Genomic DNA, 27988 nt, shown 5'->3' on the forward strand with positions numbered 1-27988 from the left:
CCCAGAATTGCTGTTCCCGGCTCAGACAGTGAGGCTCCTCCTTGACCCGAGAATACGCCCCCACCCCCTCACCCTCAGCCCTGCTGGCCCTCAGAGAGGATTTTCCTCCGTGCCTCAGTGGCCTCCTCCAGCTTTACAACCTGAGGGACTGATAGTTACTCTCCTGAACGGTTAGAAGCCTCCTCAGGCCAAAGAAACTTACCCAATGGAAGGTCAGAAGTACCGCCATCTAGAAAAGTAGAGAATGTGAGCTTTCCTTTACTTCTTCGGCGTTTCTGGCCGTTTTCTAATGGTGCCTCCACCCCCAAATTGTGAAAAATGTCCCATTCCATGCTAGAAATGAAACTCTAGGTAATTTTCTGTTTTTTGTTTGTAACGTGTGATCTGGTTCACTTGCTCCAGTCAGTTTAGGCTTCTGAATTTGGAGAGGGGTCTGCCTTCAGCTGCTCTGGTGTGTGTACCTCGCTCTGCCCTCAGAGAGTAACTCCAAACCCAGTCTGTGTCTGTCTGGGGCAGCGGTGTTTTTAATCCCCTGATGCCTTGGGTCAAGACTGTCTTATTTTTGTGTGTGTGCCCCCGCCCCCCCCCCCTCCAAGTTCCAGAGCAGTTCCTCTGGAAAGAAAGCGGGTGGTCGGAGCTGGGGAAGTGGTTGGAAAGAAACCTTTTCCTCTCTTTCCTCCCCCAGCCGGACCACCATGCCTACCCTTCGATCCCCGTCTTCCTGGCTCCATGGCTCCTCCTCCCCAAGCAGTGAGTCCTCCCCACTGCAACAAGCAATGGGAAGTGGACAGAGGGCCTTGTCTGCGTCTTCCAGTTTGTATGTCAATGCGCCCTGTGAAGACAGGGACTCGGACCAGACTTCAGAGGGGTGAGTGGAGTTGGTGACAAATTGTTAGCTTGTCTGGTTTTTTGGCAGCTTTTCGCTCTTTTTACTGCCTTAATAGTAAAATGGGTGTGACTACATGAAAATGTAAAAGATACTTTTCTGGTGAACAACAGTGACGCCCCTCCAGTTCTGGTGTCTGTTTTTAGTTGCTGTTCATGTTGTACAGATCAAGAATAATACATTCTGTTCTAAAATCCATCATCCAAGTTGTCGAACCCTTTCTTTAATATATGTTCAGTATGTACAGCCTCTAGTGGGGGCGGGGAGGGGGAGAGAGTGGAAGGGGAAGTAAAGAGTTCTTTATTTGTTGCCTGACATGCAGTATATGCTTTGTAGTTGATGTCCTGTAGTGCTTTAATTTGGGGATTTATATACAGGTTCATCTATCCTTATTTGTTACCACTTTTGAGCCTTTGGGGTGAAGGTTATAATAACTCGTTCTTTTAATCTTTGCAGGAAAAAATACAGTCTTACACAAGATCTGATTTATCCTGTAGTTCTTTCAGTTCGCCTCCTACAAATCATTTCTGTTTTTGTCAGTGCCACTATTGAGGACCAGATCTATGTTGCAAATTTAACTGTAATCAATCAGACATGTGGTTTTGTTTCCAGGGTGGGATTAAACTCCAGGCCCATATCAATCTCCTGTTTATGTATGAGTAATGTATGATTCCCCAAGCTGTGCTGATTTTTCTCTACACAGCAGTTATACCTCTGCTCACTTAAGTAAATATCGTTTGTTTTTCTTATTCAGAGAGACTGTTAGTAAAAGGTTGTTCTTCACTTACTTTAGCTCCTCATTCATTTCCATTGCTTTATTCAACTGAGTTTTTCTTTAAGACTTTGTCCCTACTTCCGGGTATCAGTAAGCTCATCTCTTCTTAAAGAAAATCTGAATACATACTTCATGGAGAAGGGGTACAGTTAGAGATGAAAAAGAAATTATAATTTATTTACCCTTTTCTGTGGAGGAACTCTGGGGTGTTGTATCTAAGGAGAACCACACTCCCTCATAGGGATAGTGCTTCTTTGTCAGCTGATGAAGACAGTGACTTTGAAGACAGCTTGAAACGCAGTGTGAAGAAGAGAGCAGCAAAACGACCACTGAAAACAGCCCCAGTGAGTTAGTCCCTTTTGTTTTGTTTTCAAACCTGTTCTGGGAAATGCTGAAAGAAAACCTAGAAGAGGCTCAGGAGATATGTTTGGTGAAAAAAAACAAGACTTAAAGAGTGTTAGGAGGAAGAAGGCAAATTTTGAAGAGAAAAGGACAAAAGAGGAGGGTATTAGGATTCAGAGGAATATTTCACTGTAGTTTTATCACCAATGAATGTGTGCCTTAATTTAAATGAATAAATCTTTGTTTATTGGGCTAAGGGACTTTTTGAAAGGAAAAAAAAGTTATGTATTAAAATTAGTTATTTTAGATTTGAGTCAGTAACTCAAACTGCTGTATAAAATTGGCAGCTTAAGCCTACCGATGTGATGATGAAACCAAGTGTTAATAAGACTTTCACTTTTTAAACATATCCCTGATCTCTTTATACTTAACAGGTGGCAAAACACCCTAAGAAGGGGTCTCAAATGGTACGTGGTCATAGCCAGAAAGAGTCAGAGCCACCAGCCAATGATCTCTTTGATGCTGTGAAAGCGGCCAAAAGTGACATGCAGGTAAAACAGTGTCTCACTTCTCTTTCTTGATACCATCTCACTCTTTGTAGTGTGGAAAGATAAGGACAGGTGTCTACAAACTTAATTTGATGTGGACATTTTAATGAATATAACCTATATCAGGAAAGGCAGATAAGACCATGAAGTGAATCCTTGGAATGATACAAAGGGAGACTTAGATGAGAAAGATAGTTCCTTTCCTAACTGTCACAGAGCAAGTAGGCATTGGAAAATCTAGCGAGAAAGCTTGGATATGGTGGCGACTTGTTCACCCTTGTCATTTTTTACTCACACTCTAACAATTATACCTAATTCCTTTTTCCTTCTCCACATTTTTTATAACTTGTTATAATTCTGTTATCATCTAAAAGTATATAAGGCTTTTATGTAGTTTACAAAAATTTTAAATGATCATCCAGATCTCCAGCCCCAGCTCAAGAAATGAAATATTAATAGTGCTGTAGAGGCCCTTGTATATCTTCTTTCTACCCTATCCCCATAGTCCCCTCACCACCCAGAGACAACCACTAGAGTGAATTTTCTATTAATCATTTCCTTGTCTTTTCATTGTGGTTTTATCACCAATTAATGTGTTCCTTAATTTAAATAAATGAATCCTATAGTGTTCTGTGACTTAATTATTTCAATTGTTTGAGATCCATATTGATGTGTAGTATAGGTTTCTATAGTTTTTAGAAGTTTAAAATTTTCAAACAATTTTTATATTTATATTTTTGTCATGATTTCTAACACTATTGCAATGTCAGAAAATGTGGTCTTTGAAACTTGGAGATTAGCTTTATGATTAAGCATTTAGTCCTTTTTGGAAACTATTCTACATGTGCTTGAGGATGTAGAATAGTTTCCATTTCCACAATGGCTTGGTGATGATGAACTCCTTTAGCTTTACCCTGTTCAGAAAGCACTTTGCCCTTTCGTTCGTTCGAAATGATAGCTTTGCCGGATAGAGTAATTTAGGTTGTAGGTCCTAGCTTTTCATCACTTTGGATACTTCTTGTCAGTCCTTTCTTGCCTGCAAAGTTCTTTTGAGAAACCAACTGTCAGTCTTATGGGAACTCCTTTGTAGGTAAGTCTGTGCTTTCCCCTTGCTACTCTTAAGATTCTCTCTTTATCTTTAACTTTTGGCATTTTAATTATGATGTGTCTTGGTGTGGTCTTCTTTGGGTCCAACTTGTGTAGAACTCTCTGTGCTTCCTGGACTTGTATGTCTATTTCCTTCACCAAATTAGGGAAGTTTTCTTTCATTATTTTTTCAGATAAGTTTTCAGTATCTTGCTCTTCCTCTTCTCCTTCTGGCATCCCTATGATACAGATGTTGGCACTTTTGGAGATGTCCCAGGGGGTCCTTATACTATCCACATTTAAAATTTTTTTTAAAATTCTTTTTCTTCTTGCTGTTCTGGTTGAATGCTTATTTCTCCTTTATGTTCCAAATCATCGACTTGAATCCTGGCTTCCTGCCCTCCACTGATGGTTCCTTGTAGATTTTTCTTTATTTCACTTAGTGTAACCTTCATTTCTTCCTTTATGTTGTTGCCATACTTAATGAGTTCTTTGAGCATCCTGATCACCAGTATTTTGAACTCTGCATCTAATAGGTTGGTTGTTTCTGTTTTGTTTAGTTGTTTTTCTGGGGTTTTGTTCTGTTCTTTCAATTGGGCCATCTTTCTTTGTCTCCTTAATTTGGTAGCCTCCCTGTGTTTATTTCTGCGTATTAGGTAGAGCTGCTTGTTCTCCCTGTCTTAGTAGTGTGGCCTATTATAGAAAAGGCACCTGTAAATAGTGAGTTGGGGAGCCTTAGGTAAACACCAGGCAGGGCAACCCCCTTCACTACTTTGTGGCTCTGTGTGGGGAGGTCTCAGAGAGAGGACAGTGCCACTGCCAGGCTTCTGGAGGTTTGCGCATTTCCCATCACTTCAGTCATTTCCCATATTTGACTGGCACTCTTCCAGCTATTGCCCTGGTGCAGAATCACAGAGTGGGTGGGTTTGCATATGTTCTAAGTCTTCATGGGCCCTTTAAAACAGAGTTTCCTGATAGTCTAGCAGTTCCTTCTGCCACCCCAACCCCCAATGATTTTTACAGCCAGAAGTTACGGGGATTTATCTTCCTGGCTCTGGAACCCTGGGCTATGCAGTCTGACCTGGGGCTGGAATTGCTCACTACCAAGGTATCCCTCCAGATTTTTATCCACCATACATGAATATGGGACTGTCCATTCTGCCACTGCTGCCTCTTTGTGCCATACCATGTTTCCATGCCCCTCCACCCACCTGCAGACTCTGCCCCTCTTACTCATCTGGATGAATGTGGCTTCTTTAAATCCTTGGTTGTCAGACTTCCATACAGTTTGCTTTCCTGACAGTTCTGGGTATTAATTGTTTTGAGTTCTAGTTGTAATTCTTTCTGTAGTTGCACAAGGAGGCAAAGAATGTCTACCTATGTCTCCATCTTGACTGGAAGTCCAATCTCTCCTTTAACAAAAGAGTTTAATTCATTTATATTTATTGCCCCTACTGATATATTTGAATTTATTTCTACCATTGTATGTGCTTTTACTTTATCTTGCTTTCCTATCTGTTTTTCCCTTTTCTTTGCTTGCTCTTGGATTTCTGCCTTCCACAAGGACCTGAGGACATTTTAATTCCATTGTTCCTTCCAGTTTACATGCTTGCGTACAGTGTTTTAGTTGTGTCCATTCCTCCTCTCCACAAAATTAGACGTTGCTATTTTATACAGTGTTTGTGTGTAACTACATTTCTATCCTTTTGTTTGTCATTCATTCTGAAATTGCAGATCTTCTGTACAGAATCATTCTCTTGCTGTCCAATGTTTATCTTTTAAAATTTCTTTTGATATGAGTTTATTAACAAACTTATTTTTTCCTTGTATAAAATGTCTTTGCCTTTGTTCTTATTTTAATCCTCTTCTGAGGATATTGTTATTGACTTGGAAGGGGGACAGAGGGTGCGGGGGGGACATTGATGTGAGAGACAAACATCGATGAACCCCCAGGGCTGGAACCTGTAAACCTTTTGATGTATGGGACAATGCTCTAACCTACTGAGCCACCTGCTCAGGTCTCTTTACCCTTTTTCTTGAAAGATTGTTTGCTGTATATTGAATTCTAAGATGAAATTTTTCTTCCCTCTCAGCACATTAAAAATATTATTTCACTGCCTTCTAACTTCCCTTATTGCTACTAAAAATCAGGTATCAGTCTGAGTTAGTGCTGTCTAATACAACAATTTGTTAGGATGAAAATGTTCTTTGTCACCACTGTCTAGTACAGTATCCATTAGCCACATGTGGCTATTGAGCATTTGATATATGGCTAATGTGACTTAGGAACTGGATTTTTAATTTTTATTTGATTTAACTTAAATAGCCAGATATGGCTAGGGGCTAATGTATTTGTGTAAATGTAAGTTGTATATGTTTTTGTTTGTAAGTGTTAAATGCCAGTTCTTTGTAAGTGATCTCCTTTTGTTGTGACTGTTTCAAGACATTTTTTGCTTTTGTGTTCTGATGTTTTAAAGGATGTTTTATCATCCTTAAGATCTATTAGTGTTCAGGCTCTGAGGATTGGTGTCTTTCAACAATTACAGAAAGTTTTTTTCAAATATTGTCTAATCTCAAATATTATCTTCTATAACTCAATTAGATACCATTAGAACTTCTTGCTATATTCTCCATGTCTCTAAATAGCTCTTTCATTATTTCTCCTAGTCTCTGGGCTGCATTTTGGATAAATTTTTTTTTTTTGCTTAATTGTTCAGTTTACTCATCTTCTGTTCTTCGTCCAATCTGCTTTTTTTCTTAAATTAACATCAGTGTGTGGTTGCCTCTCTCACGCCCCCTACTGGGGACCTGGCCCACAACCCAAGCATGTGCCCTGATTAGAAATCCAACTGGTGACCCTTTGATTCACATGTCCATACTCAACCCACTGAGCTATACCAGCCAGGGCCCAATCTGCTTTTAATTCATTAATTGAAGTTTAAAATTTTATTTATTACATTTTCTACCACAGCAAATTTTGTTTGGCCCTTTTCAAAACTAATTGTTATTTGTTTCTACCTTCAGGCTTCTCTTTCATTTCTTTAATCATAGTAAACATAACAATTTTATAATCTGTGATAACCAGTGTCTAAAGTCTGTGAATATAATTCTGCTATCTGTTTCTCCTGCCGATTCCTACTTTCTTTTTTTTTAAGATTTTATTTTTATTTATATTTATAGAGAGAGGAAGGGAAGGAGAAAACATTAATATGTGGTTGCCTCTCGTATGCCCCCAAGTAGGGACTTGGCCTGCAACTCAGACATGTGCCGTGACTGGGAATCGAACCAGCGACACTTTGGTTTGCAGCCCGCACTCAATCCACTGAGCTACGCCAGCCAGGGACGATTCTTACTTTCAGTGCCTTGTTTTGTTACTAGGTTTTACTATGATCTGCTCATTTGCCATGGAGCTCTATATGTTGGAATTCTTTGGGGCCTGGGTTGAAGTTAGATTTAAAGAAAGGAATCTGCATTTGCTTCTGGTAGTTGACTGGGAACACTCCAGAATCACTTTTAATTAAGTTCTCTGATTGCAATAATTATGATTATATAAGGGGGTGGGAATCTGGACTGCATATCTAGACCTGTGAGCTGGCTTATGGTTATGAATTCTCAAAGGAGAATTCTTTTGTCCCTCCACCTAACACTAAGATCATAGCGAGAGAGTTTTCTTGTTGTCTTCTTCTGACACATAGGTTTATTTCTCATCTTCCTTTCATGAGGATATGACTCTCTGCAGGACCCAACTCTGTGCAGGAGCCTCCTTTTGGGAAGTTGTTAGGCTCCATCTCCTATGCTCTGATGTCCAGGCAGTCTTCTGGACAGAAAGTCGGGGTTCCCAGGGCTTAATAGAAACCTTCACGGCAAAAGTCAGTTGGCTTATCTCTAGGGATTGCTGCCTTCACTTCATTTTTGGACTATACAGAATTTTACCTTTCATTCCAGTTCAGCAATACATTTTAAAAGATGTTTTTTAAAATTTAATCAGAAGTTTAGATGCTTCAATTGGGAAGATCATACAGGATTTCTAGATTGTCGTATTGCCAAAATATAAATTATCCACATTGTTTTCCTAGTCTTTGGTGGATGAGTGGCTGGAGAGCTACAAACAAAACCAAGAGGCAGCATTCCTGGAGCTCATTAACTTTTTCATTCAATCTTGTGGATGTAAAGGTGAGGAAACATCTACCTCTTTCTGGTCTCTAGCCTTCTGCTCCTATGTTATGAAACTTTCTTCCATTTAGACAAGTAGGATTGGACATTTCCTAAATGAAGGGAGAAGGTAAATCATAAAAAAAGTTTTACTTTTTTAACTACCTTGTTAAGTGGCAAATAGGTATCCAGTAGGGATCACTGTTGGTTTGGAGATAAAACCCTTTGTGGAAAAGCAAGTAGTCATACTAATGTTAGTCACAAATTAAAAATGGACCATCAGACACCTTTTAGTTTTCCTTTCTCTACATGAAATAATATTTTATTTTCTTCTTCCCTATTTGTTAGCCATTTTATCACATATTTCTTCATTGAAACTATGGGCCCCCAGGGTCCATGACCTAATTTATTGGGGCAGGTAGTCTTAGGCAGGTTGTATTATAAGAATCCAGAATCTGGTGTTGTATTGCTGTCTTTGTTTTTTGTTTGTTGGATTTTTTTTGTAACTGTACTTTTCCACTGATTGATTCCTTTGGGTTTTCTGGAGTGGTTGCCTTATATTAGATATACAATTAGATGATAGCAGATTTGGGTCTTCTCTTTCCTCACCTAAGCTCTTTTTGATATATTCCCGAGCTCATTTTCGTACGTATATGTAAAGAGTCATGATGCCTTGTTATTTTCCTTGTAAATATCTCATCTCCTCCATTCCTTAGGCACTGTGACACCTGAGATGTTCAAGAAGATGTCCAACTCGGAGATCATCCAGCACCTAACAGAACAGTTTAATGAGGTGGAAGGAGAAGACCAAGATTATTATGCAACTCCTATTTCAAAACACAAGACTCCTTATCCCCTTCTTTCTGATTTGGAGAAATAGGATAGCTTTTAGAAGAAGTTCAATCTCATGGGGGCAAAAGAGACCCATAGATATTATCTGAATATACCTCTAGAGTTGAAAATAGCAGGAAATGCGGTATAACAAAGATAACATACTTACTATACTATTGGGTTTTGACATCCTATTGCTTCATATACCTGGTAATAACTTTCCCAATCTTTTCATAAACCCTGTGTAGGACTCAGGAGACTATCCCCTGACAGCTCCAGGTCCCTCCTGGAAGAAATTCCATGGAAGTTTCTGTGAATTTGTGAGGACTTTGGTTTATCAGTGTCAGTACAGTCTCCTTTATGATGGCTTTCCTATGGACAACCTCATCTCCCTGCTCACTGGCCTGTCAGACTCCCAAGTCCGTGCCTTTCGTCACACTAGCACCCTGGCTGGTGAGCACTCATTTTTACTCTGTAAATGTTCTCCTGGGGATTATTAGGACTTTCCTCTCTTCTGTAGTCCTGGATCTTCTTTCCTTCCTGCATCTTAGCTGCTTATTTCAAGGCCATGGGGTTTTTTTTGTTTGTATGTTTGTTTTTTAAATCACAAACCAAATTAAGTTTCTACTACTGGAATTGTAAAAAAGGGTAGATGGGACACATTGACAATTTCCAGCTTTCCTGTGTTTCTTATAGCTCACCACTGGGAATATGCTGAGGATTAAGAGAAGCCCAAAGGGGTTAGGGAGGAAAAAGTCCATTCCAGAACAGTGAATCTTGCAATTTGAGGGTGACCTTGTTCTAGCTTTTTATTTTTACTGCTCCTTATTTCCTCCTCCTTTGAACCTATCCTCTCTCCTCTGACTTAAGTGATGATTTCCTTATCTTGCTTTTCCTGACTCAAAGCCATGAAGCTAATGACCTCCCTCGTAAGAGTAGCCCTCCAACTGAGTTTGCACAAAGACAACAATCAGCGCCAGTATGAGGCTGAACGAAACAAAGGGCCAGGACAGAGAGCACCTGAGAGGCTGGAGAGCCTGTTGGAGAAACGGAAAGAGGTGAGAAGTGTTCTCTGCCTCTCTCCCAGTTTCCATTTGCTGCTGCCACAGCCCACCGTATCAGTCCCCAAGCACTTCTCTCTGGTAAGGCACAGGTCCCCAAGCATCATTTTACATTATGAATAATGGAGGCTGGCAGTAGTTTAATAGATCCATCCTGTTAGAGGTCATTGCGTGCTCATCTTGTTTCTGGGATGTGGGCTCAATTATTATCATTTCCATTGATAATTTGTAGATTTTAGAGTTCTCTATAATTCCACATTTGTTCAGTTTCCATTGTCTACATTCATTATTAGGAGTATTTAAGTGTTGTGCCTACATCTCATGCAAGGAGTTAAGTTTTGACCTTCTTGTCAAGTGTACAGTATGCAGGTCACCACTAAGGCTCACCACTGACTGGGGGAGCCAAGTTTTTAAGGAATGGAAAGGGCACAGGCCCTTCAGTCACTCCTGAGTTTAAATTCTGTTCTATTTAGCTACTAGCTCCAGGGCCTTAAGTAACACTTCTAGGTTTCAGTTTCTTTTTCTTTAAAAGGGGGATAATTCTACCTTTTTATGGAGAGTATAATGAGTAAATTACCTAGCCTGGCACATAATAGATACTTGCTTTATTTCCTTTGAAACTTAAAAAAGACCACTGGAGGACATAAGCCCTAACAAAATCTTTTACACTGATTAAAACTTCAAAAGCTGTGTCTGTCATGAGACAGACACTGATTTTTCCCCCCCACTCTCCCTTGTTATCTGAGACTTTCCCATCTTCAGATGGTGGGACTCACCATGTCTAACTGTACTAATTAACTGTTTTCCCAGTCCTTACCAAAGATATCTTCTGTGCTTAATCATTAGAGAAGGAAACTTTCTACTTCATTCTCTTTTTCAGTTTTCACTGCCAGTATGCTCTTAAACCTTATGTGTATTAGTTCTGTCTCAAATCTTATGTACAGTAGTGTGTCTTTTTGTTTTGTACTTCTCCATGCTCTTGCTTTATCAATTATCATTCCTCTTTTTTTCTTTAGTCCCTCCTTCCCTGCTGTTTTCTTCTCTTCGCTTATAAGATATATGGAAGCTCTTGAACTGTACCCTTATTTTTTGCTTCTGTGAGAAAGTGTTTCCTAACTTTCTTAATATTCATCTGAATCCTTTTTGTTGCCTAGCTTCTGTCCTCATTTTTCTTTGAAGTCATTCTCAAATCAGCAACTTTCTAATCCCTTTAGATAATGGCCTTTTCTCAAATTCCCTTTTCCAAACTTCTGTAGAGTTTGGTACTGATGATCTACCTTTTTTCCTTCTGTCCTCCCTTTCCTTCTTCTTTTAAATATGAAATTTTCAAAAATTTAAGAAAATAATAAAATAACCAGATGCAAAGGAAATATTATTTTTTCCATATACAAAGAGGCCCCTGAGATATTAGTTGACTATACAGGTTCTTTCAGAATTAGAAGGTTTAAAGGGAACTTAGGATACCAAGGGTTCAGACTATGTCCTATAATAAATAGGAAGCAGGCAGAAGCCATACTTTTTCATATTTCTGTGGCCTTATGTTGTTCAAGTACAAGAAACATCCACCTGTTCCTTCCTATCCTTCAGCTCCAAGAGCATCAAGAGGAGATTGAGGGGATGATGAATGCCCTTTTCAGGGGTGTTTTTGTACATCGGTATAGGTGAGTTAACGGGCTCTTCTCATTGAAGGAGCTGGTCCTTAGTTACAGAGTCTGTAGAAGTAACACGGCCCCTTCCTTAACTCTGAGTTATTTGGTTAGTCTTAGAACTAATGCAGCTAGAGCACTAACTAACAGATGTTTAAAATTAATGAAGTTTAGTTTATCCTCACCTATAAAGGATCTTGTAAGCTCTTCTGGGAGATCAAATAAGAGGGTGGGCATTGCTGAGTATTCTTCTGCTCTAGCATCGTTTAATACCTTCCCTCTCCCATTTTCCTGGGGCTAGATACTTGAGAGGATAAGAATGGAAAGCAAAAAGGGCTTTTCTGAGGATGTATAGTTTGGCAAGCCTTTTCCAAGCCTAGCATGCTGTTTTACTATGCTAAAGTGGGGGAGTTTTATACTGTTTAAATGGGTAGAATTAGTTAAAAAGAGCATCTGTATTTGTTTCTCATTCTTTAGATTTTTTTGCCTCTGCCTTTTCAGAACTCGTTAACTGATTTAATCTTTTCTTGGAGTGGAATTAAAACACTCACTGTTTGGCCAACAGTTAAATTAACTTGCAAAATTAGTTTTTAAAGGGGACAAGAAAGATAAGTTTAACTATTTTATGGGCTGATAACATAAAGAAAAGGTTTACTTTTTGTCTATTATATTTACATTGGGAAGAGGTAGTGAAAGGCGTGGTACATGGTGTCAAGAAAAATTCTTCTGTGACAGAGAGGTCATCAGGTAGGATGGAAAGTGAATTTGGAAAGAAGGTGATACAGGTCAATTTATCTCTCTATGCCTAGAGATGTTCTTCCTGAGATTCGTGCTATCTGCATCGAGGAAATTGGGTCTTGGATGCAAAGCTACAGTGCCTCTTTCCTCACTGATAGCTATTTAAAATATATTGGCTGGACCCTGCATGATAAGGTGAGAGCAGAGTCCATCTCCTTTTCCTTACTGCCCTCATTCTTTCCCCTGCCCTAGGACACTTCAGCTTTTCCTGGTCCTGCCACTTCAGTGTTTGATTAGTGATCAGTAATCAACCTGTCAAGATACTGAACCTTGAAACTTCTTCAGTATTGGGGAGGAGAGAATAGGATAAGGTAGAAGAGAGAAAGACCTATCCAGGAAATAAAACACCTCAAAACCAGAGTAGGGGAAAGAAAGACTTTTCGTATAAAAAAGCAAGAACATTATTGATGGTTTGTTATAGCATAGGTGCTGGGGTGATAACCAGAGATCCTTTCCATTATGATTGCTAAATATCGCTATGATCTTTTTATTTTTTAAGTAATGAGATAGCTGTAAATTGTCTTTAAGGTATCTCAGAATCCTCATTGTAGAGGATACCCAAGCCCGGAATGAGTAATCTGGGGAAGGGGGAGATAGTATGGAGGCCCAGTGAGGGTGAGGAAAGGAGTCGTCAGTCATACTTCCATTTTCCTCAGTAGCATCGAGAGGTCCGTCTGAAGTGCCTGAAGGCTCTCAAAGAGTTGTACAGCAACCGGGACTTGATCGCACGCCTAGAGCTCTTTACCAGCCGCTTCAAGGTAAAATTGGGACAGTACCTCCTGTGCTTGGCTCTTTCCTGTGGTTCCCATTGCCCTGCCTCATTTTTCCATTTCTATTGCTCTGATAAAGCTATAGCTATTGCAGCATCTGCTTCTACACCCTCTCTTTAGGAATCAGATTCTAAGAGAACATGGTTTTGGGGATGGGTACAGTGAAGTTTTGAGCAATGTTCTCCTTCTTGCAGGATCGGATGGTATCCATGGTCATGGACCGAGAGTACGATGTGGCAGTGGAGGCCGTCAGGTTGCTTATACTTATCCTTAAGTGAGTCATGGAAAGTAGAGAAGCAAGCTTCTTGAACTTGCACCTTTGCAGCATCAGACAGGCCCTTCTAGAGTCCTATCCCTCCACCTAGCATAGGTTGACTCTCCCTTATGTACAGATTGAAAGAGGTCATTCCTGAGTTGCAAGATCTCCTATCTTCTCTAACTCTCCATACTCCTCTGTCTTCTACTCTTCATTTAAAAGTTCTTTGTGAGTTAATCCTTATTGTTTTTGCTTGTTTCTGTTTCTGGCCTCAGTTGTGCCAGAAGACTACATTTATACCCACCTCCTTTTTCTCCTTTTCCCTTGACAGGAACATGGAAGGGGTGCTGACAGATGCAGACTGTGAGAGCATCTACCCTGTTGTGTATGCCTCTCACCGAGCCCTGGCCTCTGCTGCAGGGGAGTTTCTGTACTGGAAGTGAGTGGGGCTCCTTTCATTTGTTCCTTTAACACCATCCTCTGTTGTTTTTTTTCTCTCTCGCCTGCTGCTGATCTTGCTAAGAACTCCCCATACCTATTAAAGTCTCTCAGGGTCTCCTTTTCCCTCTCACTCCTTGGGGCTTCCCTTAGCTCTGAACCTCTTTTCTCTATACCTCTTCTTGGATTTTTTTCTTCCCTCCATGGTGGTTATTTCTTCCTGTGCTGTGCCTTTTCTTTGTGTCTGTTCTACCAGGCTCTTCTACCCTGAATATGAGACAAGAATGGTGAGTGGGAGAGAGCGACGCCGAAGTCCACTAGCTCAGAGGACTTTCTTCCACCTTCTGCTGTCCTTCTTTGTGGAGAGTGAGGTGACGTATAGGAAGGAGCTGTTTAGTTGTTGTGCGTAACACCTGTAGGTAGAGAAGGATGGGGGAACTACAGGAAGAAGAAACATGGTTTATCAGTAGTCACTTCCTAGGGTTTTTTAATGTGACTTCAGTAACTTAATGGGTACCTTCTTCCACAGCTCCATGACCATGCTGCTTACTTAGTAGACAGTCTGTGGGACTGTGCAGGATCTCAGCTGAAGGACTGGGAGAGTCTGACAAGCTTGCTTCTGGAGAAGGACCAGAGTGCGTATCATATGGTAACTGGGGGCAGGGTGGGGGCCTTTTACCTAGTAGGAAACTGGGAGAGATTTCTTTCCTATATTTTAAAAGGCAGAAGTGTAATGGGCAGTGGGGACACAGGGTGGTGGGGAAGACTTGGATATGGGAGGTGGCTAATCTATGATTCTGTTTTTCATTCTCTTGCCAATCCAGACCTGGGTGATGTACAGGAGAACACACTGATAGAAATCCTTGTGTCCAGTGTTCGGCAAGCTTCAGAGGGTCATCCGCCTGTGGGACGGGTCACTGGGAGGAAGGTATGGCATGGAGATGGCTTGGGTTGATTGGCAATATTAAATCCAGGCAGGTATTATCAATCTTCAAGTCTTAGCTTAGGGTGCCCCTTACTCTGTCCCTCAAAGAATTCCATTTCCAGAAGAAAAATCTGAAGGAAACTGCTAAATACTCTCGTCCTTCCTGGGGAGGAGGGATACACATACCAGTGTTTCTCCACACCTTTTCCACACTTTCAAATGACTCTAATTCCAGGGCTTAACCCCTAAAGAACGTAAGATCCAAGCGGATGACAAGGTGAAGCTGACTGAGCATCTCATTCCCCTGCTACCTCAGCTCCTGGCCAAGGTAGAGCTGCCTCACTGTTCAGCATCTGGGAAGGAAGGGGTGAAAAATGGGCATCTGATGAGAAATAGGAGTAAGAATTAGCAGTGTATTAGATAACAAGTTGGTCTCCCTTTCAATCACAGTTCTCAGCTGATGCAGAAAAGGTTGCCCCCCTGTTGCAGCTTCTTAACTACTTTGACCTCAACATCTATTGCACCAGGCGTTTAGAGAAGGTGAGGAGGAAGATGTATTTCCTCTACCTTGCTCCTTCCCTGCTAGGGCCAAAGGTTCTACTGCTAGTATCTGGTTCTTCTCAAGAACCTAGGTTTCTGAAAAATCAGTTTTCCCTTTCTTAGGTATCTTATTTTTTAAAGTTTAATGCTTTTAACACTGTTTCTTGTCTCCCTTAGCTATACTCCCCTCCAGAAGAGTTGTCCTCTCCACCTCCCTAACAGCATTAGTTTCTCCCACCATTTTTTTCCTCAGCACCTGGAGCTGTTTTTGCAGCAACTCCAGGAGGTGGTGATGAAGCATGCAGACCCAGCAGTGCTTGAGGCTGGAGCTCACGCCCTCTATCTGCTCTGTAATCCTGAATTCACATTCTTCAGCCGAGTGGACTTTACCCGTAGCCAACTAGTCGATCTGCTGACTGACCGCTTCCAGCAGGAACTTGAAGAGCTGCTGCAGGTAGGAACTGGGGCTGAATGACAGGGAGAGGGCCACAGGACAGGGAACATGGGTCTGTGAGTTCTTAGGAAAATTTCATTGTGGACCTTCTTCTTCAGTCATCCTTCCTAGATGAAGATGAGGTATATAGCCTGGCAGCCACTCTGAAGCGCCTCTCTGCCTTCTACAAGTGAGCAGCTCACCACCTGCTTCCTCTTTGATTTCTACTGGTGTCTATGGAGTTGATTCTTCACCTTCTGTTCTGGTGTAACATTTCCCTCTCCTCCCTCTCCACTCAAGTGCTCATGACCTAACACGATGGGAGCTCTATGAGCCATGCTACCGACTCATCCGGAAGGCTGTGGACACAGGACAGGTTCCTCACCAGGCAAGTAGACAAGTTGGAGATGTGGAGGCAGAGAGGAGTTTTTAAGGGCCCTGTGTCCTAGGTAGCAAATTCTCCCAGGCAATTCCAGTCCTAGGGATGTGGAGTGGATACAAAAGAAGATCATGTTTGTGCTCTCCTTCCATTTCACTCTTGGAAAGTGAACTGTACTTTTTATTTTCTTTAAAAATTTTACTCTTTAGAGAGAGGGGAAGGGAGGGAGAAAGAAGGAGAGAAACACTGATGTGTAAGAAGCATCAATCAGTTGCCTCTCCCATGCCCCCAACGAGGGACCTGGCCCATAACCCAGGCATGTGTCATGACTGGGAATCAAACGGTGACCTTTTGCTTTGCCAGGGCAGTGCTCAACCCACTGAGCAACATCAGTCAGGGCTGAACTGTATTGTTCAATGCCTGAAAACAGCCATCATCTCTGGTTTCTGGGAGTCAAGGATAATATTGACAGATTCTAGGAGACCAAATAAATTAAGCAGAGGTGACATTTTTATCCAGGATAAAATCCTCTGAAGATTGTCTGGAATCACTTCTTTTATAGCAGAAAAGAAATTGGAGCACCCCTTAAACTCATCTTCTCTCTTCTTCACGGCTTTTGTCTCTTTTTACTGCCTTATACGAAGTCTGTCCAGAAAGTAGCCAGCCATGTAATATGAAAAATAGAGACATTTATTGAAGAAGATACAAGAAATATTGTATATAGGACAATGATGCTTCAGTTCCCTTCAAATTAGGCACCTTGGGACCTCACACAGTTCTCCTAGTCACCATCAGCTGCCCCATCATATTTTCCTGAATCTCATCAATGGTCTGAGATCTCTTCCTTTTCAAAGGTGATTTTAGTTTTTGGAAAAACCACAAGTTGCAGGGCACTGAATCTGAGTTGTAGGGGGGCCGAGTCACCTGGGTGATTTGGTGTTTTGCCAGAAAAACTGCGTGAGACATGATGCATGAATGGGCATAATGTTGCAATGAAGTGGCCAACCACTAGTTGCCTATAGCTGCAGCCTTCTGCATCATCTAAATAGCTCCCAATAAGAAGTGTTCAAGCTTAATGAAAAATCTGATGCAAATTCATTGTTCTACTCAGTCATTTTGAATAGAATGGCCATGCAGTACCTACACATGCTCACTCAACAGCAACTACCACCCCCACTGACTAGTACAGTGAAGGTGTCATTGTTCATGCATGCGCATTCCAGTCCACTCTCCTTGGCTGCCAGGTTACATTGCTGTTGTGCAAACTGTTCTTGTTATATTAATAATGGCTGGATTTTTTCCAGACAGACCTCATATACATCTACCTATTTGTCTCTCCTCCTCTTCTTTTCTCTTTTTCCCCTCCCTATCTTTTTATTACTCTCCTGACCTATCCCTCATTTTTGTAACATTTGGTGGTTACAGGTGATCCTGCCAGCCTTGACTGTTGTCTATTTTTCCATTCTCTGGACACTAACCCACCTTTCTGGAGCAGGTGCTTCCCAGGTGAATATGGGCCTGAGTAGGGGGAATGGGAATGAAGGCACTGTGTCTTCATTCCTTCGCCTGAAGGCACTGTCTCCACAGAAACAGCTTTTGAGTTTGAAGGGCAGAATGGTGGCCTTCTGTGAACTTTGCCAAAGCTGCCTCTCGGATGTGGACCCTGAGATCCAGGAACAGGTGAGCATTTATTCAAGAGGGACCCAGGAGGCAAGACTTCCCATTGTTTGAGCAGTCCCTTTCTAAGGAGAAATTAGTTGTGTAATATTGATCTTGGTCTATGTTCTGATGTTTTTAAGCATTCTTTTTGTTCCCTAACAGGCTTTTGTCTTGTTAAGTGATCTACTTCTCATCTTCAGCCCTCAGATGATTGTAGGGGGACGTGATTTTCTTAGGCCCCTTGTCTTTGTTCCTGAAGCCACTCTGCAGTCTGAGCTAGCCAGCTTCCTCATGGACCACATCTTCATCCAGCCTGGAGAACTGGGCAAGGGTACAGGAGTTGTATACCTGGGGCTGAGGAAGGTCTGGGTCTTGGGCCTACCTCAGGCAAATAGGACAAGAGGCCTAAACCTTTGGTTCTTGTATTTCCACTTTGCATTTGATTGATATGAGCCAGGTCATTCCCAGGAGGACCATTTACAGATAGAGCAGCTGCACAAGCGGCGCCGCCTATTGGCAGGATTCTGTAAGCTGTTGATTTATGGAGTGCTGGAGATGGATGCAGCTTCAGATGTTTTCAAACACTATAACAAGGTACAGTGGGCACCAAGCTGATTATAGGCATGACTGCAGAGTCTGTAGCCCTACAGAAAGGAGGGTAGGGGAGATTATGGTATGAGGCTTAAAGGAAAAGTAGGAGAAAAAAGCAATAGGAGTTTAGAATAAAGGAACAAAGAAAAGAAACTTAGTAGTAAACAATTATAGAGAAAAAGTTGTTGGGAGGAGGAAGTTCATTGGAGAGGAAATATTTTTTTGTGTAAACCCAGTCTCTGGAATGGGGTAATATAAGAAGGAAAAAAAGAGGGATCAGTTTTCATAAGATGCCTAGATGTATATCTTGGTTTCTTCAATCCACCATTGTATTGATTTCTGTTAAGTGAGCATCTACTATGTGCCAAGCATCATTCCAAACACTAAAGACAAAGCCTTGAACAAAATAGAAAAACATTCCTGCTTCATAGAACTTCTCTTCTAGTGGGGTCAAATAGTAACGGTGTCACTAAGTCACTTTTGGAAGGAGACTTAATTAGGAATGTGAAGGAAGAAACCAAACAGAAACAGTCTTTTCCTGTAGTCAAACACTGTCTTCTCCATTTCTTCTCCCTCAGTTTTACAATGATTATGGTGATATCATCAAGGAAACATTAACTAGAGCAAGACAGATTGACCGAAGTCATTGTTCCCAAATCCTGCTGCTGAGCCTCAAGCAGGTAGGCTCTTCTGCCTGGAGTGCCTCAAAGCTGTGGCATGCCCTCTGTACAGTTCACAGACTTTCTGTTCACCCGAAGCCATTTAGAATGTGAGATCCTCAAGAGCAGGAATTTGCTGATTTTTTTTTTGCTGTTATTGTACATGATATCTCCTTCATAACTACTAGACCCATAAGAAATATTTAACTGAAGGACAGTTTCTACCCCAACTCTATAGCAGTTCAACTATTAGATGTTACTTAGGAACACCAACAATAAAGTTATAGGGAATTTCTAATTTTTAAAAATCTATTATCTCTCAGCATCCTTTGGTTACTACAGACATTGTTTTTTATTGCTGTAGAGCAGGGGTGAAAGCTCTCTCTGATGCAGGGGTCAGAGGTAGGGATAGTGTCCTAAGAGGAAAGAAAGAGTAAAAGTAGCAGACAGCATACCAAGCCCTTCAGAATTTCTAGGCAGAGAAGGGAACGCTCTGCTCCTCTATGTCCACCTTGTTTCTCCTGCTCTCAAATGTATCATGTGACTTTGACACAGCTGTACACAGAACTGCTGCAGGAACAGGGGCCCCAGGGGCTGAATGAGCTTCCAGCCTTCATGGAGATGAGGGACCTAGCCCGGAGGTTTGCCTTGAGCTTTGGACCCCAGCAGCTACAGAACCGTGGCATTGTGGTCATGCTGCACAAGTAAGGCCGTATTGGTTGGAAGTCAGTGTTTTGACTTTTCCTGAGAAGTTTAAGTCAAACACTGTGTAGGGAGAGCAGGAATAAGGTATTAGAGGGGAGGATGAGCAGTCAGGTTGGCAGGTGGGCAGCTATGGGAGACAAGCTGGGGGACAGGAGGAGGGTATACTTGGGCAGCCCTGGGACAGAAGTGGAAAGGGACTCCTTTCCTAAAATAAATCTGTCCAACCAAGGGAGGGTATCAAGTTCTCCTTGTCTGAGCTTCCTCCAGCTGGATCCTCCAGTCAACCTCCAAATCTTGCATTCCTGGAGCTCCTTTCAGAGTTTTCCCCCCGACTTTTCCATCAGGACAAGCAGCTACTGTAAGTTGTGGGTAGGTGGATTAAGATGTGGATTAGGGAAGAAGGGGATGGTGAGGGTCCAGGGATCATTTCAGCCTCTTCATCCCACCCCTTGCTTAGACTGTCCTACCTAGAAAAGTGTCTGCAGCGTGTCTCCCAGACCCCTGGCCATCCCTGGGATTCAGTCACCATTTACTGCCACTCCCTCAGCCCTGTGGAGAACACAGCAGAGACCAACCCTCAGGGCTACCCCCACTCCAAGAAGAGGCGCATTGAAGGTAGAGTGCCATGTATGTGTCCTATGTATATATACTGTGTGTACAGGCTTCAGGGTCCCCAGCACTACTTCCTTTAGTGCCACTATGTGGATAAGCAGCGTATGGTCTTTTGCCTACTTCAAACTTTTGCCTTTGGTTAAATAAAAAATCTTCTATTGAGCATCTACTACCATTAAGGGTACTCATTTTTATCAAGGTCTATTTAGCCAACTGAAAAAAGCAAACCTCCATGAAAAATCAATTGGAAACTAATGATAAAGCCAAAGATTGAGCTAAGATCTGTACATTTGGGGCGCCCCTTGTATTCTGTGATTTTGCAAATTGTAAATATTTTTACACACCTTCATATTTTTTACCTTCAAATCACCACCTATCTTATAATTCACATAAGGGTTTTTTCTTTAAACTAAATTTCTTATATAGTATCATCTTAAGTGGCATCCTAGATCACAAGTTTGATGTGATTAAAATAGTAGTAGTCATTCCTTGTTCTCCCCACCCTCCCAACCCTGGGCAAGACCACTAATGTACTTTGTAACTCTGAATTTGCCTATTTTTTGACATTTTATGAAATGGAATCATATAATACATGGCCTTCTGTGTTTGACTTATTTCACTTAGCATAATGTTTTCAAGTTTTATACATGTTTTAGCATATATCAATATTTCATACCTTTTTAGGGCTGAATAATAAATAATATTCCATTGTATGGATAGGCCACATTTTATTTATCCATTCATCAGTTGATTAACATTTAGTTTGTTTCTGCTTTCTTGCTGTTATGCATAATGTTGTTATGAACATTCATGTACAAGTTTTTTCAGGGACATGTGTTTTCAGTTCTCTTGGACTGTACTAGGAGTAAAATTGCTCAGTCATATGATTACTCCATGTTTAACTCTTTGAGGAACTACCAAACTGTTTTCTAAAGTGCCCACATTATTTATGATCCCAAAAGCAGTGTATGAGGACCCAAGTTTCTCCATGTTCTTGCCAGTATTTGTCATTGTCTGTGTTTTTTATTTTATTCACCTCAGTGCCTATGAATTGGTATCTCATTGTTGTTTAAATTTTTATTTCCTTAATAAGTAATGATGCTGGGCATCTTTCATGTGTTTATTGACCATTTATCTTCATTAGAGAAATATTTATTCAAATCCCTTGCTACTTTTAAAATTGTTTTGTCTTTTTATTGTTGAGTGGTAAGAGATCTTTATATATTTTAGATACAAGTCATTTATCTGATAGGATATCCAAAAGTTTTTTACCATTCTGTGGGTTTTCTTGTCATTTTCTTTATGGTGTCCTTTGAAACACAAAAGTTCTTAATTTTGATGAAATCCAACTTATTTGATTTTTCTTTCATTGTTTATGTTTTTGGTGTCATTTAGAGAAATCATTGCTTAATTCAAGGTCATGAAGATTTACACCTAAGCTTTCTTCTAAGACTTTTTAGTTTTGCTCTTACATTTAGGTCTGTGATTCATTTTGAGTTAGTTTTTGTATATGTTGTGAGGGAGGGTATGACTTCTTTTTAATGTCTTCAGTATACCACCTAAAATTATCCTATACTACCAGGAAACTTTATTTTAATAATTTAGCTAATAAATTATTTATTAAGGACCTACTATATGCAACATACTGTGTTAGGTGTTTTAGAGACCATGAAGGATCTTTAAACAGCTTACCATCTAATAGGAAAGAGGAAATACATTTGTAGAAAATATGAATTATGAATAGTCACCAGTAAATGATAACTTCCTGAGCATTTGAGAATTTAAAGATAAATGCTAAAGAATTTGGGGAAGGAAGTTGCCACTTTACGTTTAGTTGATCTTTGAAGATTTTACCAAGAATATGGAATTTAAGCTGGAGCTTGAAAAATGGGTAAAATTTACATACACTGAATCAGGAAAGAATGAGTACCATGTACTAGCAGCATAGCATAAGCAAACACAGGAACCTATGCTTTAGGTAAAACACATGGATGTGCTGATTGGTTTGCCTAAAACAGGGTTGGAAAGGTAGGATGACACTAAAAAGATTAGTTCCACTGTTCATTCAGCAGATGCATATTGAGCACCATGTGCCGGAGATGTAAACAACAACAAACAAAAAAGACAGCTATCCCTTTCTTTTGAGTGTCAGGTAGTGATAATATGCTGTGGGAAAAAATGGAAGAGGATCAGGAAACACTGATGAGGTAGGGATTGTGGTGTGTAGAGAGTGATCAAAGGGAAGCTTTGTAGAGAGCAAAGGTTGAGCAAAAACCTAAAGCAGCTGAGGGAGGGTGCTAGGTATATATCAGAATAGTTTATCAGAGGGGCACCCCATCCAGAGGCCATGATAGGGGATGTGTCTGGCACGTTCAGGGAACAACAGAGAAGACCAGTGTAGCTGAATAGAGATTGGCTATACTGGTCTTCTCTGTTTTCCCTTGGCTGTACATAATCACCGAATGGAGATTGTGTAGGATATGAGAACAAAGATGTCATAGGAGCCTAGAATGTATGGCACAGAGTAAAGACTGGACTTCACATGGAATGAAATGAGAGTATACTGTAGGAGTTGAACAGAGGAGTGACAGGACCTGCCTTATGTTTTAAAAGCATGCCTCTGGCCCTGGCTGGTGTAGCTCAGTGGATTGAGCGTGGGCCTTCGAACCAGAGGATTGTGGTTTGATTCCCAGTCGGGGCACATGCCTGGGTTGCAGGCCAGCTCCCAGCAGGGGGCTCACGAGAAGCAACCATACATTGATATTTCTCTCCCTCTCTCCTTCCCTTCTCCTCTAAAAGATAAATAAATAAAATCTTTTTTAAAAAAAGCATTCCTCTAGCTGCTATGTTGAGAACTGACAAGAGGGGCAAGGGTAGAAGCAAAGGAGCCACTGAGAAGGCTGTTGCAGGAGTACAGATGAGACAGGATACAGTGGGGGGAGTGGCAGAGGTGGTGAGAAGTGGCCAGATTCTGGACATACATTTCCAAGATATCACCAGTAGCACTTCCTGACAAACCAGATGTGTGATATAAGACAGAGGAGTGAGGGTGCCTCCAAGAATTTTGGCCTAACAAGTGAAAGGATGGCATCAATAGGAGATGGGCAGGGCTGTGGGTGAGATCAGGACTTTTGTATTAGCCATGTTTTTATAGGTGGAGATGTTGGATGGACAGTTGGGAATAGGAATCTATAGTTCAGGGGAGAGGCAAAAGCTGAGATGAATTTAGGAGTTGGTATTTAAAGGTGTAAAGGCTAAATGGCTAAGGAAGCCAGTGAGGGTGGGGCAGAGGAGGGGCCCAAAGGCTGAGTTCTTGGGAATTATGCCATTAATAGGCTGGGGAGATTAGGGGGATCCACCTGGGGGCCCAAGGTTTCCTCTCTGCGTTTACAAGCTCATGCTTGTGGCTCCCTCCTGTTATCTGTAGCTCTACTCTTCCTCACTTTTCCAGGTCATTGGTTTCAGTGAATAAGCATGGCCATAAGGGGGGAGGGTAATGGGGTGTGAATATTTACAGATGACAAATATTAATATCAATTTAACCTATGTTTTCAAATAGTATTACCTGGGTTTTCTGAGACATTTTGGATTCTTTTTTTCTCCTCTACCTTCTCAGATCTCTGCAGGAGAGAGATTCTTCTTTTTTTTCTTTTTTTTCTTTTTGAGATTCTTAACTAGGTTCTTTACTTACCCTTTGTATCAGCACTACACCAACATTGCAATCATCTCATTTTTTCTGGCTTTTTGAAAATCCAGTATTCCATTTTTTTCCCTTACCACCCCTTCTGTCATAGCTTCAGGTCCCAAAACTCTATTGCCATTTTAAGCTTTTTCTCACCACAGAAATCTTGAATGAATAGGACCTTAAATATCTTCATTTATTAACTGAGACCAGCCCCTCTCACATTCATGTTCAGATGTTACTGTTCATATATGAAAAATATATTTACATTTTTTTCCATCTTATTTTATAAGCTCTGTAGTAAGTTTTTCTTAGCTAGGTCCTAGGTATACTTTTTATTTATTTCAGATCAGCTTCTTTCACTTAGTAATATGCATTTAAGGTCCCTCCATGTCTTTTTAAAATATTTTATTTTTTTAAGATTTTATTTATTTATTTTTAGAGATTAGGGAAGGGAGGGGGAAAGAGAGGGAGAGAAACATCAATCTGGGGTTGCCTCTCATGTGGCCCCCAAAGAGGTCCTGGCCCACAACCCAGGCATGTGCCCTGACTGGGAATCAAACCAGCAACTCTGGTTCACAGACTGTGCTCAATTCACTGAGCTATACCAGCCAGGACTTTTTTTTTTTATTTAAGAAAAGTCACTGATATCTTTATTGCTTTGTGGTGCTCAGAAGCTCTTGGTGAGGTGGACCTGCTTCCTCTTCACCATCATGGGCTTCTGGCTGCCCAGGATAGTGCTGGCCCTGCATATGGTGACCATGTGCAGATCCAAGTAGAACTTGTTCTTGTGGATCATGTGCTGGATGCTGCTCAGGGTGGCCCAGGCATTCTGTTGATGGTGGTTTGTGCATAGGAGGTGGCCAGCTTTCATTGTCCCCATCTCTGCTTCACGATGACCACCACACCTTTGCCATCAGCCACTGGCTCTATACCCACCATCTTGTGGTGAATCAGCTCATTAGAGGAGAAGGAGTTGCATGCCTTCAGATCATTGGGGTCCATGCTGTATGTCTGCTTATTCCTGTTTATCAGAAAGCTGGAGCAGTTCTATATGACTATCCATTGCAGGTAGGCAGACGTGGTGGCAGCTTTTACTGTGTTGGCCAGAGATGGAAAGTACTAGGTACACTTCTGTAATCCTTGTTCTTTTAGTATGTAAGGCTACACTCATTTTTTTAGTCATAACATAGGCCATTTAGGTTTTCCATTTCCTTCTTAACTTTTTCTAACCAAAATACAGGTCTTGAAAAAAATAAAACTGTCCATGGCAGTACCTGGTCTACAGTTTATGTGCATCTGCTTCCTTGCAGGCTCCTCCCGGCAGCACAGAGAGGACATCTCTTCATCCCAGGAGGAAAGCCTGCAACTGAACAGCATCCCACCTACACCCACTCTTACCTCCACGGCTGTGAAGAATAGGCAGCCCCTGGGGGGGCTGGAAGAAATGGAAGAAGAAGGTGGCTCAGAATCAGAGTTCACCCAAGGGTGAGGGTTGAGAGGGAGAATCTGGGTATCTGATTTCTTAGTTTGGTGCCTTGCCATCTCCATCTTGCTGTTTTTGTTCTGTTGTTCTCCCCTGCAGCACTCTCTCATTCTTGGATCTTCCTCCAATGCTTTTCAATCTTTTTAGCTCTACACTTTCTCTTTTTCCCTATACTCTGAGCTGTTCTCCCCTTTAATGCTGGCCGCCTTATCTCTTCTTTTTACTCTTTATTTTTACATACCTGTCACTGATCCTACACCCTTCCCAACAGTCAACTCCTTAGAGGCACCCAGAGGTCAAGGTTCTTGAGTCCACGGCGTTTCCAGACTGTCTTCAACCCTTCAGGTCCTGGTCTGGGCAACCGGCTGACCCGGTGAGCTTTTCTCATTATCTTCTGTCTTCACTTCAGATCTGTTACCCATGGTGAAAGGGTTCTCCCCTTATCCAAAGCTCTGTGCTGATGCTTTGTGGAATTGTTTTAACCACAGAACACTTCTTTCCAATATAATGTGGAACTCTAGTATATAAAACTGTGAGAAGAGTAGAGTTGCTGATTAAAACAGGAGTGGGAACCTGTTGTACTTATTGCTCCCTGGGGTGCCTCTGAGAAATTCTCAGGAGTCTTGAAAAGCAGTTTGGAAACCTCTACTCTTTGCCATCAGACTCAGCCTTATGGAAGAGGATGAAGAAGAGTTAGAAATTCAGAACAAGTCAGGTGAAGAATGGCAAGATCCAGACAAGGTGAGTGGACCCAGCATTCCCTTCTCCCTCATATGAGATGCACATATGAGAAAGAGAAACTAGAGTGATTCTGCTCTGTCAGTCCTGATGATGTCTTTGTCCCTGAAAGATACTTTTTAAAAGCATCACAGATTAATGGAAGGAGGTTTGAAGTTGCTTTGCATTTGCTGGGATTTTATTTTTATTTAAAAAATGCAAAAAATACCAGAAAGGACTGAAACAGCACTCCAAATAAGTATTTTGCCTCTGAATCTAAACTGAAAGGAGTCCTAGAGCTAGAGATGAAAGGTCATTTAGCCTAGTCTTACAGCCCATTCATTAAGTCTTTTCATAATGTATGCATGTACATGGGCACATGGGCACCCTGCCTTTCCTCCTGTCTCTTTAGAGGGCTGTGCAGTCCCTGTTCCTCCATCCCCTCCCTTTTCTGCCCCAGCCCGACTGCTTCCCCAGTAGGAAATGCTGCCAGTTGAGTAGGAAAAGCATGGAATTTGAGGTGACCTGAGAGTCCTCAATTCTACCACTTCATAAAGCTAGCTCTCTAACCCTTCTTAGGTTCCTCATCTTTAAAATGAAGCTTTTACACAAAATACAAAATGAAAAAGAATAAAAATGATTATAAACTGAAAAAGATTGTGTGTCTGCTGCTGTTATTCTTCTGCTCCCTTCTCTTTGAGGGGAAGGAGAAAGGATGGAATAAAGCAGGAGAATGGAGATTCTGTGCTCAGAAGGAAAAACCAGACAATGATATCTTTAAACCAGAGACTAGCGAGCAAGTCTGCAATTAAAATTCTGTAGTCTTTCCTAAAGACCCCTAAAAAAATCCCATTCTCAGGTTCCAACATGGAACGAATTGAAGGGACTCAGCACGTCAGAAGAGAAGGCACTTCTCTGATGACTTTGGGAAGCCTAGGCCTGAACTTCCCGCCCACCCTGCCTTTGTTAATCTCTCCCTGACTGCTTCAGGGACCTACTGCAGCCCTTACACTTGTTATTGGAAAAGGAACTTTGTGATTGTTTGCAGTGTGATGGGACTAGGGAAGGACCTTTCTGACTTTTGACTCCATTCCTTTTAGCACTCTTACCCAAGTGAGCCTGGATTGGACCTCTTGGATTCTACAGAGCTGAACTTTGAGGTGAGTGACCCCCAAAACAGGCTGCGGACGGCAGAGTAAGAGGAGTGATATATTCTTAGGATGTGCTGGCAGGTCATTGTGTACCTGCCAAATAAATAGAAAGAAACGCCACAGGCCATGGCCTGCCCTCTCAGCTGTGTCCAGAGCTTTAGGATTAGCCAGGAAAGGGGGCAGGAGGGGAATTAGAATTGTCATCTGCAGGACCTTGCAGTCATCTCTTTGCCCTGTGGTCTATTAATATCTGTGTTTGCCTTTCAACTTTCTCAATACAGGACTTCTGACATGACTCTGCGCCCCTACCTATCTCCACCCACCACCTCAACAGTATGACCACTTGGAAAAAGGCAAACAGGAAAAGAAGCAAAATGAACCATTAACGTCCAGCCCCAGCCCTGGTCTCTGAGAGGAATAAGAAGTGGGCTTTGCCCTTCTAATTCAATGTTTCTCTGATGATGTTGGCATAGAGAAGCCTTGAGCCCCATCATTCCTAATGCACCATTGCTCTGTTCCTCTGTGTTTGAGCATAGCGCCTATTTCCTGCTGTGTTTGGAGGGGTGGGGGCTTCACCTCAGTATTTGAGAGGGGCACTACCTCCCTGTGTTGAATTGAAAGAGCGTAACAGTTTTCCTTTGTTTTTGGAACATGTTTCCCAGCCTCTTCTGTGCCCTAGTGATTAGCTCAATAAACATGTTTGAGTCAGCTGGGTCCAGGTGTGGCTTGAGATTGTTAAACTGATGGGAATCAGGTCTTTGCTGGTATTTTAAATGGCCCTGCCCAGCTCCATAGTGTGGTGTGCAGGGGCGGCCCTGCACACACCCCAGGTGCTTATATTATATTGGTTCTCAAGGATC

The 27988-nt window shown here is 41.6% G+C and overlaps 1 protein-coding gene and 1 pseudogene across 1 annotated transcript; one reads left to right on the forward strand and one right to left on the reverse strand.

Annotated features, from left to right (window-relative positions):
- Positions 1 to 693: 693 nt before the first annotated feature.
- On the forward strand, positions 694 to 27837 carry STAG3 (STAG3 cohesin complex component). The gene is made up of 33 exons (XM_037054954.1): positions 694 to 868; positions 1903 to 2005; positions 2438 to 2554; positions 7714 to 7810; positions 8506 to 8582; positions 8869 to 9073; positions 9527 to 9678; positions 11269 to 11342; positions 12137 to 12260; positions 12785 to 12883; positions 13090 to 13169; positions 13483 to 13590; positions 13846 to 13960; positions 14119 to 14224; positions 14414 to 14517; positions 14750 to 14842; positions 14965 to 15054; positions 15308 to 15508; positions 15607 to 15677; positions 15788 to 15875; positions 17292 to 17372; positions 17454 to 17546; positions 17688 to 17856; positions 17983 to 18119; positions 18695 to 18796; positions 19331 to 19479; positions 19710 to 19838; positions 19938 to 20095; positions 25088 to 25262; positions 25532 to 25633; positions 25923 to 26001; positions 27078 to 27137; positions 27410 to 27837. Exons 1-33 carry the CDS (start codon positions 696 to 698, stop codon positions 27416 to 27418), a joined length of 3720 nt encoding a protein of 1239 aa, XP_036910849.1. The 5' UTR covers positions 694 to 695; the 3' UTR covers positions 27419 to 27837.
- On the reverse strand, positions 24445 to 25073 carry LOC118992753 (60S ribosomal protein L28-like; annotated as a pseudogene).
- Positions 27838 to 27988: the final 151 nt, after the last annotated feature.

Source organism: Sturnira hondurensis, unplaced genomic scaffold (assembly GCF_014824575.4).
Source record: "Sturnira hondurensis isolate 20B ecotype Veracruz unplaced genomic scaffold, ASM1482457v3 Scaffold0008380, whole genome shotgun sequence".
Classification (NCBI taxonomy): domain Eukaryota; kingdom Metazoa; phylum Chordata; class Mammalia; order Chiroptera; family Phyllostomidae; genus Sturnira; species Sturnira hondurensis.

Bases quoted from the DNA above. Each gene is read 5' to 3' on its own strand.
- STAG3 (XM_037054954.1), top strand. From the start codon at position 696: ATGCCTACCCTTCGATCCCCGTCTTCCTGGCTCCATGGCTCCTCCTCC. The intron at 12,261-12,784 runs GTGAGAGCAGAG...TTTCCTCAGTAG, and splicing joins GCTGGACCCTGCATGATAAG to CATCGAGAGGTCCGTCTGAA. The intron at 25,263-25,531 runs GTGAGGGTTGAG...CCTTCCCAACAG, and splicing joins GAATCAGAGTTCACCCAAGG to TCAACTCCTTAGAGGCACCC.